The following is a 19649-nucleotide window of genomic DNA, read 5'->3' on the forward strand; positions in this document are numbered from 1 at the left end:
TTGACTTCAATCCACTTTTATTCAATTTAAAAAAATAATAAAACACATTTGTTAAACATTTCTGTTGAACATGTTTAGGTAAAATATCTCGTTGAGTTTAAACCCAAATATTAGTGACCGAGTAATAAAAATGAAAAAATTAGTCTATTTTCATGTTTCACATACAATGAAATGCAAAACAAGCATAACAGACATCTTATATGAATATTTGGGTTTCACAGAAAATATTAGAAGGTTGACATAGGCATAAACAATTATTCTTAGAAATGTCATCCTGTGATTACAGGCAGATTATATAATAGACTTTATGCTTATGTCTTATATTGTACTTCCAAAAATTATAAATATTTTAGATATAACCCTATTCTAAACATCAATTCAAAAATTTACCTTACTTTAGCTAAGGAGAAATGAAAATGTATATAACAGTTTGACACTAAAGCTGACTTTTCATATTTTGGACAGAGTAAATTTGAAAGAAACACTTCAACTGAAGCAACTTTAAAGGTAAAGGTTATGTTTTAGTAAAATGAAATCAGTAAGATTTACTTAGAAGACTGGAAAAAGTCCTCTTAATAACAATCTTTGTTTAAAAAAAAAAAAAGATTGTAACTATTCCCAGTTCTTTCATTTAAACAAAAGATTGTCATCTAGGTGAGACGTTTAGAGTAGGTATGCAATGCTTTCCTAGAAAAAAGACTTTTGTAACAGATCTCAAAGTACAAAATAAATTTAATCCACCCTTGTTCAGGATTTAAGTCATACCTCAAATTAATCTAACAGATCTTAGTTTCACCAGGTAAAATTGCTAACGTGAAAGCTTCTAAAATTCTTGTTTAAGATATTTCTTTCTTCAAAATCTATAAGATAATTTTTAGGCTTACTTTTTATTTTTCTATAAGTACAACTTCAACTATGAAATTCAGTTCAGTCCTCTGCATATGTCAGATGATGCTACAAATCTTTTGTATTTCTCTTCCAACTATCTAGCTGTGAAAAGGGAAAAAATAAAATTTGAAAATAAAGTCCCTAAATTGGCCCAAATATACTTACTTTAAGAAACTTACATTAAAGGTGAAATTGTCTCCAAAGTGACTCTGGTTTCCCCAACATCTCCCAGTCTACCTTAGAAAAAACAGGATATTCTCCAAGAGGGAATCTGACAGTAGGACACAGTGACATAGATTATGCTGAATGGTTGGTCACATATAGACTTGTATAGACTTTGTATTCAGCCAAATGCTTCCAGATAATGAGCATAAGATGATAAATTAATAGGGACAGAAATCTTTGAAGATAAATAAGGACATTGGAAAGCAAAAGGTTGAAAAGGAAAATTTTATACGTTTCCTTGAAATGGTGCATATTTTTCTCCTCAGAAGAGAAAAAGTTGTAGGATACACTCTTAATTTTGACTTTTCTTTGGAAGACAATAAATCTCTGTGCCAAAAGATTTCTTATCTTAAAATGAAAGTGTATGAGAGAAGAGAATCCTTAAAAATATATGTATCAATCACACCTTGATAAATAATTCTCCAGTGTAGGGTAGGGGGCTTTCTAATTCTAAAAGTAAAAATCCACAATTTAAATTTAATCTGGAAGGAATCTAAGCATGAGTAAGCTTAAATTACCGTCTGAATCACTGAATTGGTCATATTATTCTATTTTAAAAGTGTACAGATTTTACTGAAAGATAACCAATTGCAACATAAAAAGTATGGTTTCAAGGTCTGTTCTTCGTCACTCCAGAAACTCTGTTTGCACAGTGTTCATAATTTCAACAAAACCCTAAAAAGTTCTTTCCAAAATGAACTTTTCCAACCTACTGAACAGAATTCATGCCCACACTCTGATGTTCATTTCAGCAGCATTTGTCTCTGTGAAGTACATCAAAATCACTCAAACATCAAATTGGTGATTTGATAGAATGATTTATTTTCCCATTACAGGAAAGTCACAAGTGACTTGTTCTGAGGTATGTTTCTGAGCTATGAAGGACATCTATCAGAAAGCTCCACACTTGAAGGTTCCTCTTTACGGGATAAGATTTTATGGCTGGACAGTCTCTGCAGGTACCAGATTCCCTGTTGTATCCAACTGCATACATTTACACGTGCATGCAGACACAGGACACTCGGCATGATCCCTGAAAAATAGGTCAAGTCACAGTTAAACATCTAAATTACACATACATACATACATTTATCTATATACCTATCGATATCTATAATGCAATTTTTCAGATGGCATTTGAAAAATACAGGAATTAAAACCCAAAGACAAAAAGCATTAAAAGCATTAAACTAGAAACGAGTGCCAAGCTGAACATGGGGAGAAAGTTACTGAAAAATGAACAGCTTCACTTTCTAATATATAATAAGCTATCTCATTTACAGTTATGAATGTGACAGGGATGTGCTCAGAGTTTAAATTAAAGCCAATGTGACAAACTGGGTGTAAAAGTTATAGCACTGAAGAGTACAGGGCCACTGATACTACTCAAAGTAAAAGTTAAATACGGTCTTGAGTCTCCACTGTATGAAGTGCATACTTACTACATAACAAACTTATTTACGAGATAACTAATATAGGAGTTTGACATGTATTCTATCATTGAATTCAGTTACATACTATATATTATATATGATAGGATATTCAGTCAGTCATAAAAAACTGTAAATATATCCTTTCTCCAAGTAAAGTTAAATAATGCTTTTCAAATATTTAACCCAAACATAATATTTAAACAATTTCTTATACAAGTATTAATTTTATAGTTTAAGATTACATAGGCTAGTGATAGAAATGTTCACACCACCTTTGTTAACTTAAGTGACAGTATAAAAGAAATTCATCCTTTGGCTGTGTACACCTGAACTATTTAAAAGGCCATCTGCTTTATCTCCTCTAACTCCAAGCCTATTAAAGAAAGAATGGGGACTTCCCTGGTGGCGCAGCGGTTAAGAATCTGCCTGCCAATGCAGGGGACACAGGTTTGAGCCCTGATCCGGGAAGATCCCACATGCCGCGGAGCAACTAAGCCATGCGCCACAACTACTGAGCCTGCGCTCTAGAGCTCACGAGCCACAACTACTGAGCCCGCGTGCCACAACTACTGAAGCCTGCACGCCCTAGAGCCTGCGCGCCGCAACAAGAGAAGCCACTGCAATGAGAAGCCCCTGCAATGAAGAGTAGCCCCCACTCGCTGCAACTAGAGGAAGCCCGCGCACAGCAACGAGACCCAATGCAGCTAAAAAAATTAATTAATTAATTAATTAATTAAAAGAAGAAGGAATGTGATGATTACCTGAACCAACTAAGCATGTGTCCAGCATGCCCACCGTGTCTGCAATTGTGACACCATGTAAACCAGTTGTTAAACTGAGCTAATTTTTTGTCTTTGCTCAAGTCTACCTTTTCATCTGATTTGGAGCCTCCTATGGGTTAAAGACAGTGATCTTCATTAACTATATCATAATACTTTAATCAAAGTTTCTTAAAAGGTATTTCTAAAATTATGTCAAAATACAAATCACATATCATACTGAAACAGCAATTTTAATGCTAGAATCTAGTTTAGATTGAAAAAAATACCAAATAACCAGTTTCCTTACATTTTTAATAGTCAATAATAAATGGAAAAATAGAAATTATCAAACCCACTTAGAAGCAATCTGAATTAACAATTTTAGAGAAACAATCAGTAGTTTAAAAAACTTCCCATAAAGAAAATACCAAGTCCAGTTTACAGGTGAGTTCTACCAAACACTGAAAGAACAGGTAATTTTCATCTACACAAAGAATAGGAAAGAATAGGAAAGAGGGGCAATTTCCCAATGCACTTCATGAGGTGGGTATAGCTTTGCTAACAAAATCAGACAAAGCCAATATGAGAAAGAAGATTATAGGCCAATCTTCCTCCTGAACAGACATAAAATCCTAAGTAAAACATTACCAAATAGTATGATTTAGCAATTCTACTTCTAGGAAAATGCACTAGAGAAACTTTTGTGTATGGTAAAAGGAAACATATGTAGGAATGTTCATAGCAGCACTGTTCATAACACTAAAAATCTGGAAACCAAGTGTCCATCAATAGTAGAATAGAAAAAATTTGTGTTGTAGTCATAAATGGAATACAAAGCAGTAATTAAAAAAAGGAATAAATGACCACTACATTAATCAGCATAATTGAAACTAGGAAAAAAAACCCAACTCCAATGTTGAGCAAAAAAAGGCTTGTCGAAGGACATATGCGTATGACTCATTTACACAGAATTTAAAACACAGACGACAGTAAACGTGTAAAACAACTATACAGACAAGCAAGAGACTAAACTAACGCACAATTTAGGACAGTAATGACCTTTGGGAAGAGCCCAAAGAGGTGGTATGAAGTAGGGAGAAACAATCCAAGGCACTAGTATAGACAATGCTATCTTAAAGCAGAGTAAAAGACTCACTGATGACTGATTTATCATAGTACACGATGTATACATTACTATACATTTGTCATTCACAAAAACTTGAAGAAAAATGTGTTATTACACATGTACATTTACACATGTACATCTACACACAAATTTACATAACTTTTAGTGCTTGAAAAATGCTCATTCTATTAATTTTGGTCACCTTAATACGTTTTTTGTCCTAAAACAGCAAATCAAATTATTTTAAGATCATATATAATTAGAGACAAGAATAGAAAAATGAGTAAGTAAAAATATTAAGTTTAATTAAGCAATTGTGTACCTATTAAGACATAATGCTATGTTCAAAATTTTACCTGGGCCATTGCTGGTCACACTGTAATGACCAAAATTGTCTTGCAAACAATTATTTAAAATACCCATCTCTTTTTGCTAATGGTATGGAGATGAAAGGATGTGAAGGTGGTTCAAGGATTTAAGATGTACACACACTGAAATTCTTCCTAAAAGCTTCATAAAAACAATTAATAATGAAAGAGAGAAAGAGAGAGAAGAGAAAAAGGAAATACAGACCTTTTAAATATAAGGTATTTTATACTTTTGTGTATAGTTCTCACTAGTGACTTTCACTTTGTTTTGTAACTTCTAATACAAAGAGAAAACAGACTGAGTCCAGAACAAATTAATCCTTATGTTTCTGATGAAGCTGAATATAACAGCTCTACCTCACTGCCATGTGAGAAGGCATTTTAAGATCAAATAGCTTTTAAATTTAAAAGATTTATAGTGAATTATGAAAAGTGCTATAGAATAGTTGAGGGTAACTAAAGTTTCACTTAGGCACTAACAACAACAATAATAATAAAAAAAAGAAGAGTAAGAAAGAAACTAATATATAATCTAACTTTTAAAAATATATCATACCTAGAAGTTAAGCTCTATAAGGACAGCGATTTTTATCTGTTTTGTTCACTGTAACATTTCTAGCACTTAGAAAAATAGCTATGAAAAAAACACTGTTGAATAATGTTTATAATTTTTAATGCTAAATATTACTGTTTATAACTTATAAATATTATAACTAAACACTTATAAACTCAATGAGACAGTTTCAATAGAGTTCCAATCTTCAAAGCACAATTGACTGTAAAAATTTGTTAACCCTCAGTTAAATAAGCTTATAGAAATTCTGGCCATTTGGATCACAGAGCATGATGGATGGATGCCATCTCTAATTGCAAGCAAAGCAACACAGAGGTTTGTATACCTAAATCTTTAAACTGCCATGAGAAAACATTTGATTTCTATCAGGTCCTGTTTTATTTTGGAACTCAGATTTTTCTGATTTTACAGAATAAAAAAAGAAAATGCTTATTACTTTGTAATTAACTCAGCTCAGTAATGCCTTTAAAGATCAGATTCAGGCTCCCCTAATTTTCCTACACTGTTTCCTAGGCTCTATCACACTGATGCACTTGGTAGTTCCCATACACTCTCTGTACTTATCATCTTCACTAATCTCTTTACCTTAGTTCATGCTTTGTACCCTTTGCCTACAACCTGGATAGGCTTCCCTAAAATCTTCACGTATTTAAATCTATCAGACTTTAGAGGATCAACTTAAACGGCATCTTCTTTTTGAGGTTTTTCAGATATGCTTCAGATAGAAGCAATGTTACCCTCTTTCAAAATTCCTAACATTTTCTTTATATAATATCCCTTATTCACCTCAGAGAGCTAGATGTATTTCAGAATTTGGAATCTTTGGGGATGTCAGGAAAATAATGAGCAAATATTATATAACACCTAACAAATATTATATAACACTTATATAAGTCTGAGGCACCATCTTGTAATTAAACACATTAGCATTTCTGCAGTGAAACATATGAATGTTCACAAATAAACAAGAGAAATAAAAACGTTAATAACCTCACGTCAATTCTGAACAGATTTTTTCTTTTGCCAAATGAGATTATTGTAAATTCATTAAAAAAAAAAAAACTTTGGCTTTTCAGATCTTTAGAGATTTGGGAATGACAGATAAAAGATTCTGGACTAGTATTTATTTTCTAGAACATATAATTTCTTATTTTACATTAGCTATTCTGCTCATTATATACCATAAGCTCCAAGAGGATCTTTGAGTCATCCTAGCACATCAGCCTTAACTTAGTGCATTAAACAAGTACTCAAACCTATATAAAGAAATTATTTCTGAAGCAAATTTAGAAAAAAATTTCTGAAGCAAATATGAGAAAATGTTAAGACTTGATAAACCTGAGTGTTGAATATTCGTTAAATTAACAGTCTCTATAACAGAGAACTTAAAATGTTTTATGATTTAATTTTCTTCAAATTCCAGAAAATTGCTTTTATCTTTTCTTACCTATTTCAAAAATAGAAAAAACTGAAAAGCTAGTATCTAGCAAAAAGGAACAGCACTCTAGCCATTACAGTTTCCTGAGGCTTATGGTCCAAAAGACATATTAAGTTGAACTATTTCCATGTATCTCAGTTCACATAGAAATTATTTACGCTATATTTTGCCTCCTTGTTCTTTCATTGTAGTAGATTTTTATTCCCAATTGTTATTTTCTATTTATTTGTATCAAGGACGTAAAAAAAGTGATCAACATGCAACGTTAAAAATGAAAATCCTTGGGGGTTCCCTGGTGGCGCAGTGGTTGGGAGTCCGCCTGCCGATGCAGGGGACGCGGGTTCGTGCCCCGGTCCGGGGGGATCCCACATGCCACAGAGCGGCTGGGCCCACAAGCCATGGCCTCTGAGCCTATGCGTCCGGAGCCTGTGCTCCGCAACGGGAGAGGCCACAACAGTGAGAGGCCCGCGTACCACAAAAAAAAAAAAAAAAAAATGAAAATCCTTGATTAAAGCTTAAGTCAAAACTAACATGTGCATTTGAAAACATCACATATTGCATTTGTTAAAAAAAAGGCACTATATTGAAAAATAACTTAATGATATTAGCAAATCTCTTTCACAGATGTTAATGTAACAATTAAACAGACTATTTACAAGAACCAGCTACAGAACAGAATTCCAGAATTTCACAACTAGAAGGGATCTCCCAGTCCAACACCTCATAAGTAAGAGCGTTAAAGTGACTCTCAAGGTCACCGACTAAATGTCACAGAGCCAGAACTACAACAGGCATTCTGATACCATACTCAGTTCTTTATTCCTTATTCATTTACCAGTATGCCAGATATTCAAATGTTTTTCATTAAATTTTTTGCTCTAGTATCATTTTCAAGTTATATAAATAGCTGAAATATTTCTAGCCACTAGTTACATTTTATTCAATTATCTACTGTTCTCAAAAATTTTCTCTATATGTTTACTTTAAGCAGTAAACAATAATGTTAATATTTCTAACCATTAAAAAAGTATATGTATTTACTAGGTAGCTGACAAATATAGCAGAAGCCAACACCAAAACTTAGAAGTAGAGGGATCTGACTTCTAGGTTAATACATTCTCTACATATTTTTTCACAGGTAGATTTTGAACATGAAATAAGAGAAAATGTCAAAGTGTTTTGAGACTATCAAAAATTCTTTATGCACACAAGGTATTTGTTACTAGATGGGGCCACAGTGACTTTTAAACATAAAATTTGAGGGAGCTCCTCTTAGAAAAAGTGGTAAGAAAATGGAATAAGATTATTTAATATTTAAGCTCTTCTCACGAATGTTAAATTGTCAAGCATTTGTGAGATTACCTGAGATATCATGGATATAGATTTTACTTTTAATGTACAGATTTCATAGAGAACACAAAAACCTTCAAGCCAGCGAAGTGGCTTGCTCTTAGAAATAATATAAACTCAAGTGGGTATGTCTTTTATTTACAACATCAAATCAATTATGTAGAAACAATTTCAGCTCCAAAAAGTATACTGTAGAATTATGTCATACCAGGACAACTAGAAACAGGTGTTCCCATATTGATGAGGCAAAGTGCACATCGAGGAAGGGGTTTTCGACAGCCAGGACAACTTGTGACTTTAGATTTTGTTGGTGAGCCACTGACACCATACTGACTAAAACCTCTGCCCTGATGGGGCACAGTTGAACAGCTGTAGGAGATAGACTTTCCACAAAAATTGCAACTCACAAACACCTATAAAACAAATGAAAGGAGAAATAAATATAATGCAAAGCTTCATGAATAAAATATAAAATAATCAAAGTTTGATCCTAACAAATTACTTTTAAATAATTTTTAAATTTTATTGTGTATTATAAAATAATTTATCTGCTAGGTTGATGAGCTCTCATTTAAGACTTCCACTTAGCAGTTACATTATTTGAATACTTCTCTGTTACCTTTGTTTAGTTATATTCTTCCTAACATCACTGTGATCTACAGAAAAAAATAACAAGAACTTTAGAGTTCACCCTGGGACATTACAGAATATCCCAATATGACTTTTGATACAAAGTTCAATGATATTATCTCCTAAACAAAATTTTCTTGTAAATAAAACACTCATTTCCTAAGATAAAAAGGAGTTAAGGATCCTATAATAGTTAAAACTTTAGAATAATAGCAATATAAACTGTTCATTACGCCTTTATATTAAACTCCTAGACTCCTGAACACTTATGATATAGATTAGTAACAAATATTACCATGTACTGCTATTTGATTAATACTCAGGTTGTTTTAATACAAACAGTAATTTCTCAAATTTCTAAAATAAGAAAATAGCACCATCCAGTGCTCACATGGAGCATATACCTGATATTTAACATCTGAACTCAGACACAGTGATTTCACATCAAGTGCTTTATGTAATAATTGATTTCACGTTGCTTTTTCTGCCTTTTTTTTTTTTTTTTTTTTTTTTGTGGTACGCGGGCCTCTCACTGTTGTGGCCTCTCCCGTTGCGGAGCACAGGCTCCGGACGCGCAGGCTCAGCGGCCATGGCTCACGGGCCCAGCCGCTCCGCGGCATGTGGGATCTTCCCGGACTGGGGCACAAACCCGTGTCCCCTGCATCGGCAGGCGGACTCTCAACAACTGCGCCACCAGGGAAGCCCACATTGCGTTTTTTAAATTGAAGTATAGTTGATTTACAATATTGTGTTAGTTTTAGGTGTACAGCAAAGTTATTCAGTTATATATGTATTCTTTTACAGATTCTTTTCCATTATAGATTATAACAAAACAGTAAATATATTCCCTATGCTATACAGTAAATCCTTGATGTTTATTTTATATACAGTGTTGATCTGTTTTTTAAACTACTGCTTAAAGAAAAAAAATTTTTCTATGTCTAATTAGACATATAGATATATATGTATATACTGTTAAAGAAACAACTCCTGCCTTATTACATATAACAGTGAAGAAAGTGTCAATATGTAAGTGGAATGTGTAAGAACATACAGTAGTTTAGATTCTGAAAGATCTTGGAATATATTAGAAAACCTTGGACAACCCTAGGACTGATTTAGGTTTGCCTAAGATCCTCTAGACCTGCTGTGGTTTGCTCTATGTCAGACTAAAGCTCAAGTCACTGAGATGATTGTTAGGAAGAGGCATGATCAAAAAAACAGGAAGATTAAGGACAAAGTGCACTCTGGGATAGATAAAGACATGGGAACTCAACATAAGCAAAAGAATGAGTATATTGATAACATTTTATTAAATTGAACCCTCAATTTACCCTATATAACATGCTGTAAACACTTCTATTTTTTGGCTGGGCTATTAGGTACATGTTACAATTTGATTCTCTCCAAAACAATGTACTTACCTGTGCTAAAGGCTTAGAACTGGGATCCAACTTACTCCTGTGAATATCAAATTCAGCTCGTTTGTGCCAAAACCTCCAGGCATCTAATAAATTTCTATAATTCTCAATCCAGTACTGAACTCTTTCATCTTTAAGAACATCTAAGGGAGAACCCTAAAAAGAAAACATGAATTATTTCAGTTTTTAAAATTTTCCTGGGTAAGCCTGAAGATTCTAGGCAACATGCGAGTATGCGGCACACGGGAAGAAACAGGCCTCTTCTTTGCCAAAAGCTGGCTCCTAATGAGGATACAGATAAAATAACTGATGGAAGCTCCATTAATTTAAGTTGGCCTCTACCAACGACATAAATATGCACTGTACATACCATTATACCTTGCCAGGGAAATGTAATTTTCTACCTCTTATTTAGGTTTAAAGACCTAAGAGCAATCAATTCACCTTCTTAGTTGAATGCAGTAAAAAAAGACGCAAATATTTTTTGTCCCAACAATTAAAACCTCTAGGTTCACAAAATATATTTACTATCTCATCTAAATACACACCAAAATTACTCAATCACATTTAAAAATAATACTGAGCCTGGTCCTTCATATCTAGCAATGTACTGTGGATTAAGATGCTATTTTTGTATACCTATTTATCTAAAAGTTAAAAATGCCTATTGTCTCCCTCGCCTTCAATTAAAACATATATTTATCACCTTCAAATTAAAAAAAAAAAGAAGAAAGAAAGAAAAAAACCAAAACTGAACCAGAAATGTTTAGTTCTTTTGCCCCTAGGCCACAGTGAAAAGTTACAATTCCTTTTCCTTAAATTTATTTTAGATTCCTTCTCATTAAGAACTTCAATTTTTTGCCACTAAGACTTTTCCTAAAGCTGTATTTTCCCTGGCAGCTGTGACACTCCACATTTCACCTACGCTTGCTTTGGGTTTTCGTAGAATGCTTTTAGCTCTGTCGAGGATATCGTCCTTATCTTCACATGATGAAGAAAGTAGAGAAAGCCTCTACCTCCAATGATGCTACGGCCATTAATTTAAAGCCAAGTTTTTCCGGTTCTGTTTGGGGGCCACAGAGAAAGTAAAATGTCAGAGGCAACTTAGCATGCATCTTATAGAAAAAGGGAAGAAACCTATAACAGCTAATAAAGACAATCTACCTTTAGACATTCTATCAAAATAGAAGCATATCTTTTACCTAGTAATTAAGTATTAATTTCAATTACTAGAGTTAAATTTAGCTAAAAGAACATGTGAAAAACTCATAGTTGACAACTTCATTTCTTAAAAAAATAAGCATCTACTACAGTCCTAATTATGACCAACTAGCCAGAACTAAGTACTAAAGTATAATAGAATCCCTGATTTAAAAAGAAAATTCACAGAAAAATCAGAAATCTTCATACCCCACTCCTTCCCCTTCCACGGCAGTGAGGATAAACTAAGAAAGAATCTGGTCAATTCCTATTTGGTAAGTCTTCTCTAGAACCGCCCCAATAAAACTTAAAATGATGGTCTGAAAAAGTCTGCAGAGAAAACAGTTCAGAGATTAAGTCTGACCAAATTAAAATTAGAAGGGCTTGGGAAATGCCATGGGCTTCCCATAGTAACAAAATGTAAGACCTAAGTGATCAGCAAGTAATTGAACTTCCAAAAGCATTAACCAACATTCTTTAGAAAAAAAGGAAAAGAACCCAGATGTCTATAATATACTGCAAACAATGGCCAGTATTCAATAAAAAAATCACTAGACATATAAAGAAACAGGTAAATGTGTTTCAAAGTAAAGGCAAAAGGCAGTCAATAGAACTAAACCTTAAATAGCCCTTATGTTAGAGCAAGTAAAGATCTAAATGCAGCTATTATTCAGACTTAGGGGAAAATAGTGTTTTAATTAGTAAACAGATAGGGCTCTGAGCTGAAAAATATAAACTATAAAAAAATGGAGACTCTGGAACTAAAAAGTACAATAACTGAAATTAAGAATTCCCTAGAAAACCTAACATCAGATAGAAGGTGACAGAATAGCCAATTAACAAATCCAAAGAATTTATCCAATGTGAAGAACAGAAGAAAAAAGATGAAAAGAAAATAAACAGAGCCTCAGATATCTGTGGTACAATATCAAATGGTTTAATATACGTGCAATAATAGTCCAAGAAGGGGAATGAGGTTGAGGCAGAAAAAAATATTGAGAGAAATAATGCTTGAAGACTTCCCAAATCTGATGAAAAACACTGACTTGCAGATCCAAGAACCTCAGTGAATCACAAGCAGGATAAAAAGAACCACAACTAGGCTTCAAGGGTTAAAGTGCTAAAAATCAAAAGAAAATCTTGAAAGCAGCCCAAGGAAAAATGAAGCATTACACAGGGGAAACAAGGATAGTAATATGTGACTTCTCATCAGAAACAATGGAGGCCAGAACACTGTGAAACCACATCTTTGAAATGCTGAAAGAAAATGAGCGAAATAGACATTTTCAATTAAAATTAAGCTGAGAGAATCTGTCCCCAGTAAATGTGAACTATAAGAAATGCTAAAGAGAAAGAGCAAAGGGAAATGATATGACATGGAATTTGAGTCTCTGGTAAGGAATAAATAGTACCAGGCATGGTAAATAAGTAAGTAAATATAAAAGCCCATGTTTTCATTCTTCACATAATTTACATAAAAGACAACTGACTGTTCAAAGCAAAAATAATAACACTAGGTTGGAGTTTATGATGGATGTAGAAGCAAAATACAAGACAATAGGACAAAGGAGGGGAATGTGTAAATGGAATTACACTGTTGTAACATGAAATATGAAGCAAAAAGCGGAAAGTGTCAGGTGTGAGGTAAGAAAGAGAAAAGGTGAATTAGGAAGCATGATGTATCAGGTGTGAAACGTAAAGTAAGCGGAGGTAAAATGTTGACTGATGAGTTAAGGATGCATATTGTTAGACCTATAGCAACTACTCAAAAGAAGAAGATAATGAAAAGGGGTATAGCTAAAAAGCTAATAGATAAAATAAAGTGAAATACTAAAATATTCAATTAGCCCAAAAGAAGGCAAGAAAGGAACAGAAAAACAAAAGGAAGAAGAAAAAGCAAAAGAGAAAACTAATAGCAAGATGACAGACCAAATCTTGACCATATAAATATAAATGGAGGGAACTTCTCAATTCAAAGGCAGCTGATCATCAGACTAGATTTTTTTTTAAAGCAAGATTCAATTACACACCACATTTTAAATGTATTTTATAAACCTTGTTAAGAGGTTACCAACCATTTGCATTCCATAGCCATATATCTACAGCTTGGTTTAACAAATGTGAACTCATTTCAGTAAGAAAACAATGATACCTTATGCTATAGAAGGACACCTTTTCTTCCATGGTCAGTGGCCTGTTACCTTAGGGTAAGTTTACATTGTGGTTTGTGGGCCAATCAATATCTACTTTTGTTCATAAGAAGGTAGGGTGGGGGGAGGGGGCATTTTACTTTGCTTAGCCAGTATGCAGCATGCTATCATATTGTATAAAAGGATAAGGACAGGAAAGAGAACACTAAGAAGGATAAGATTAGCTGGGGGGGCCATAGGAAATCTCAGGAAAAAGCTCTAAAATGTCACCATATTTCCAACAAAAGCAAAGGAGTAAGGAATCTTTGCCAGGAATCCATTTTTAGCCACTGGACAGTAAAAACTGAGAGAAAATAGATGACCGATTATACCAAATCATGCCCATTTAATAAATGAGGAAATGAGATAATAAAAGGGAATAATGAGAATTAAGACAGCTGTGTGTAACTTGCCTTCTGTATTTCAAGAAAGATGTATAGTAATTCAGATCAGGGAAAGGCAATCTCTTTGTAGAAGGTGTTGCTCTGTCAACAACTGGAGAAAACGAAGAGAGGTGTCTCTGCTCCATTTGAGCTTTACATAAATTCAAGACTGACACTTCTCAAAGTGAAAGGAAAACCCAGATAACCCAATACAGGAGGCGTAGGGACGTAAGGTAAGGCAGACGTCCTGTAGATCAAGTGATTAAAGCTAAATGTCTTCTAAAGATCGTCAGCAAGCAACAGGGCATATCCACTCAGTGAGGGAAGAAAATACTGAAGGCTAAGCAATTTTTTTCTCTTTAAAATATTGCTGCCGCCAGGCTGCGCTAACCTGTAACATGCAGTAACTTGCTGTTTGGACATCTCCAGTTTGGTCGACATAACTCTCCATTAAGTCCACTCCATCTTTAGTAAGGCCTGTAAGCAGTATTCCTTCCAAATTTCCAGCCTCCTTCATTTCGTTGGTCAACTTTTCGATGTATCTATTTAACTGGAAAATTCAAAGTGATTTTTCTAAAGCAATCCATTTGATTATTTGTATTTTCTGCTTCATAAATTCTACATTTGAAACGATTTTACTCTTAATGGAAAACAGTTTAAAAGAAAAGCCCTTGTAAAAATCTAGATATGTGATCTCTAAGAAGTCTGCATCTATTATAAATTACAATACAGCATTCATGATCACTTAAAATATTTTTTTAAAGGCAAGGTATTTACTATCTTTTGATAATTGTTCTATAAAAGATCCACAGAGGGTTTACTATTTTAAATTTAAAGAGAACTGTCCTTATTACTTTGCAAAGTTCTTGATGTCTATTATACAGTACGAAGTAATAAAGTCACAGAATCTGAGTTGGAAGGGAACTTCAAGATTACCAACAATAACCATTTCTTGTATTACATATAGGATGGATAAACATTAAGGTCCTACAGTATAGCACAGGGAACTATATTCAATATCCTCCTGTGATAAACCATAATGGAAAACAATATGAAAAGGAATACATATAGGTATAACTGAGTCACTTTGCTGTATAGCAGAAATTAACGCAACACTGTAAAACAACAATACTTCAATGAAATTTAAAAAAAAAGAACTTGTAAATCTCTTTTGGGATTTTGATCTGTAAAGCTCATGGGTCCTTTACAATCTTATCCTAAACAAACAAACACAAAAACAAACCATTTCTTATAAGGTCTTGCCTGACTTTATCCTACCCCAAACTCTAGCCAAGATGGCTTTATGTTCCCCAGCACTTTCTCATTATTGTAGTACTCAGCACAACGTATTACTAGTTGTTTATGTGCATTTCTCTCTCACTATCTACATAGCATATTCAGGTACTAGCTGTTTATTGTATTAAAAAATGAAGGAATCCTTTGATAGCATCGCTAAGAGGTGAGTTTAACATCTTTATCTACTGATTAACCTCACTCACCACAGTAGAAATAAACTAAAATATTAAGTCAGCATTTTAAAAAAAATTTTAGTTGGTTTACAATGTTTTTAGTTTCAGGTGTACAGCAAAGTGATTCAGTTATACACATATATATCTATTCTTTTTCAGATTATTTTCCCTTATAGATTATTACAAGATATTGAGTACAGTTCCCTGTGCTATACAGTAGGTCCTTGTTAAATCAGCATTCTTAAATAAGTAAACTTAGGTATGATACATGTTTATAATATCTCAATCTAATAAATTATTACCTCACTTTTTAGAGGAATTTATATATAAACCTCACAGATACATATTTATACATAAAGATTAGTTTCTTAATCCAGTGACAGTAAATATATATATATATATATACGTATTTTTTTTTTTGCGGTACGCGGGCCTCTCACTGTTGTGGCCTCTCCAGTTGCGGAGCACAGGCTCCGGACGCGCAGGCTCAGTGGCCATGGCTCACGGGCCCAGCCACTCCGCAGCATGTGGGATCTTCCCGGACCGGGGCACGAACCCGTGTCCCCTGCATCGGCAGGCGGACTCCCAACCACTGCGCCACCAGGGAAGCCCGACAGTAAATATTAATCACTTTAAATATGGAATTAAATCAGTTCTTACCTGACTATCACTAAGAAATTTACAAGCAAATGCCACTCTGTCACGTACCGCAACTTTGTTTTCATACTGAAAAGAAGAGAAAAAGCAAAGAGTTACTTTCGGGTGCTATGACTTATAAATTTTTGCAGACTAGGTATTTTATACCTAATATATATTTTGATTTTCAAATGTATTAATAGGTTACTGTGTATATACTGGCAGAGCCACTGATCGCCTAAGATGTTTTTCTTAATGTAACTCTAAGGAAACTCAGTGCTAAGGTTATTGTCCGTAGAAAGTAAAGATTTACCTCTTAAATAGACCAATTTAGTTTAAAAAAATTCCAGTTCTGTCTTATATAACTTTAACATAAAACAGAAGCAATGGTGAACAGTTTATCAAATTTAAGATGCCATGTAGTCCTTTCATCATAGAAATTAATTTTAGTGAAACTGAGGAAATCTTTCCTTCGCTTCTAAGTTAATCAACAAGTCTAGGAAATCTGTGAATTACCAGTAAATATACCGGCTCAGGATTTAGAAAGAATATCAATACATGTTTCTAAACACAAAATTTTAAAACATACCTTATAAGTAAATAGACACACTTTTGTGGCTATTGTAAAATACTCTTATATAGGTGGTTTGTGGCAAAATAAAAGGCATTATGATAAATTCTTAAATTTTTATATACTTGTCAATAATGTAAAACACTATTTTGAAAAGTGTTTACTATAAATGTAGAAAGATACAATTAATTTTGTGATAAGTAAAAAATAGTTTAAGGGTGGATAAAGGATCCTATTTCCACTGAAGTCTTCCATGAAATATAGTTTTCCTCCTTTAAACATAAGATCACTTCAGTTGATACCTTAGTGTGTTTTCTCAATTATAAAATATGGTTCTGCCCTAAAAAGGGGACATATTTGGTACAAATTAGATTTAACTCTTAGACTATGTTGCATGTGTTACAATTTTGATCTGGAAAGAGTTATAAATATTCTCTGTCCCATTTTATAGCTGAAAAAACTAAAACCCAAAAAAGTTAACTGACCAGCTAAGGTAACTGTGCAGAGCAAGGACTCAGACCTTTACCTTCTGATTTCCCAATTCAAAACTTTTCACTAGATTACTATAACTTAACAATTTTTTAAAAAGAACAATGATAATTATCATTATTTACATATAAAGTATAATCAGGGACACTCCTGAAACAGCTTGGAAATATCAATAAAAGCTTCCTACTCAGGATATGATATCCCTTACTTATTTAGGTATAAGAAAAGAAGGTATTTTTAATAGGTCACTTAATTGAAAATACAGAAGTTTAACATTTAGACAATATACTTCTCCATCAATTTAAAATCTGAACAATCCATTTCTTTTTCTAGTCTTCGTTGTCCTCTACCACTTCCTAAAAGTATCATTTTATTTCTTCAAGATGCAACATTTCAAGTCTTCTGTTTAACAACAAAGAGTAATAATTGTAAAAACAAAACAAAAAAAAACCCAACATGCTCTTGGATATTAATTTGAAGTGGTTAGAAAGGTTCAATAGTAATTTGTTAAAAGTAATGAACAAAACACACAAAGAATTGTCAAAATGGACACTAACAACATTTATTAATATATTCATTCATTTATCTCAATAAAATACATGTTTTTATAAATTCTTCAGAACTGACATTTAAATCAATTATCAATGTGTATTTTATAATATTGGGTTGGCCAAAAAGTTCCCTCAGTTTTTAAGTAAAAATAAAGGACACATTTCTCATTTTCACCAAGAACTTTATTGAACAACGTATTCACCATTTTGTTCTACTACCTTCTGCCATTTTTCAGGCAACTTCATAATTCCATCTTCCCAAAACTTTTTACCTTTTTGAGCAAAGAACTGTTCCAGGTGCCTATTACAGTCACAATACAATCTAACAAAATTGTTTTGAATGAAGTTAAAAGCGCTACTAGAGCCATCTTACAGAAAAAAATGAATGAACTTTTTAGCCAACCCAATAAATGTTACAATTGCAAAAAAAAAAAATAGAAATACATTTTGCCTTAGAAGGCTCTTCTCAGTGCTAGAAAGAAGCCCAACAAATGCCAAGGAAGTTGTGGTACTAAGGTGAAGCTTAAAACCCAATAACTAAAACTGATAAGCAACCCTCACTTCTTTCTTTCTGTACTTTGTGACAAAGAACCTATTTGGTGATGTGTTCGTAAGTGATTAAAGCAGGAGAGAGAGGAAAAAAAAAAAAAAAAACAGCAATGAAAAGACCAAATAGCGAAAAAATAAAATAGTCCACTGTAAGTAGTGTGATCATATAATTTATCTTCCAAACTGGTATGTGTCTGTGAATGACAAATACTAACTCAGACAAGATACATGGTTATCCTGACCATAACTGATCATGTACTGATTTACTTAACTAAGAAAAAAGCCAAAAACAAAAACACCATACACACATTTAAAAGATTATATTTCAATATACTATTCATGTTTCTATAGTTGTAGAGTTCTAGAGCTCAGTTCCTAAGCTAAAGGATAAAATCTTATTCCTCCAATGTCTGTAAATTATATTATTAAAACCATTAAAAAAAATCAAGTTCAGTTTGCTATCAGCTAACTCCAAATTTTTAAGATACCTATTTTAAATAATATAAAATGCATCAAAATATGACATTATTTTATGCAACTGACATTTGAAAATTTTAACAAAATTAGATTAAAAACTCCTATCTTAAAAGGAGAGTCTCATGAAACAGAAATTAGCTTACCAATACTCCATCATAAGATCCTGTTTCACTTGTCAGAAATGCAAACATGACACACAGATACGGGTTGTTTAACTGTAATCGTAAAGTGCTGCACATTTCTCTCCAAAGCGAGTTCTTCTCATCCGTATAACCCGATAAAGCCATTGCTACCACATTAAGATTCAGATCACCTGCATATTAAAAAGAGACAGCTAATCAAAGTAATCAAAAGCTTAATGTCTCCTAGTTCTTCAACTATAACAAATAAAGATCAGAGGGTGAATTTACCCCCCAGAAAAATAAGCCTATTAGAATAAGGGTTTTGACACAGACTAGAATATCTGGCAAGAACCACAAGCAAAAATTTCCATTCTTATAAAACTTCTACCCATATTGCAAACCCTGTGCAGGACAAGCACATCTTTTAATTCTCAAGTTTTCATCCCAGACAGATTCCTACACAGTATGTTAACTTAGGATCTAAATGAAGAGTAGTGAAGCAATACTATCAGAATCATTGCCAACTTCATCAACAAGTTAATTTATGTGGAGATGTTTCAAAGTGTTGATAGTAAATATTATTGTATCTCAGGACTACAATTTTCAAAATCATTTGTTTTCCTATTCCTACATATATAATGCTCATGCTTATGTATATGTTTTATCAGCAAAGTACTGAAAGCCAATATTTCAGCATTCTTATTATAGTATTATACTTTTAATTTTTCTAGGACCAAATTAACTATTATTATAGTATTATACTTTTAATTTTTCTAGGAAAAAATTAACTATCAGAATG

At 33.1% G+C, this 19649-nt stretch overlaps 1 protein-coding gene across 1 annotated transcript in view; it reads right to left on the minus strand.

The window, feature by feature from the left end:
* Positions 1 to 1918: 1918 nt before the first annotated feature.
* Positions 1919 to 19649, minus strand: part of MIOS (meiosis regulator for oocyte development) — a 40732-nt gene continuing 23001 nt past the window's right edge. The window contains exons 5-11 of the mRNA XM_079711668.1: positions 18872 to 19041; positions 16116 to 16181; positions 14378 to 14536; positions 10218 to 10370; positions 8372 to 8576; positions 3308 to 3437; positions 1919 to 2146 (exon numbers count right to left, since the gene is read on the minus strand). Coding sequence (XP_079567794.1) covers positions 2050 to 2146; positions 3308 to 3437; positions 8372 to 8576; positions 10218 to 10370; positions 14378 to 14536; positions 16116 to 16181; positions 18872 to 19041 — 980 coding nt within the window. The 3' untranslated portion in view covers positions 1919 to 2049. The remainder of the gene's footprint in view (positions 2147 to 3307; positions 3438 to 8371; positions 8577 to 10217; positions 10371 to 14377; positions 14537 to 16115; positions 16182 to 18871; positions 19042 to 19649) is intronic.

This window comes from Hyperoodon ampullatus (genome assembly GCF_949752795.1).
Source record: "Hyperoodon ampullatus genome assembly, chromosome: 9".
Classification (NCBI taxonomy): domain Eukaryota; kingdom Metazoa; phylum Chordata; class Mammalia; order Artiodactyla; family Ziphiidae; genus Hyperoodon; species Hyperoodon ampullatus.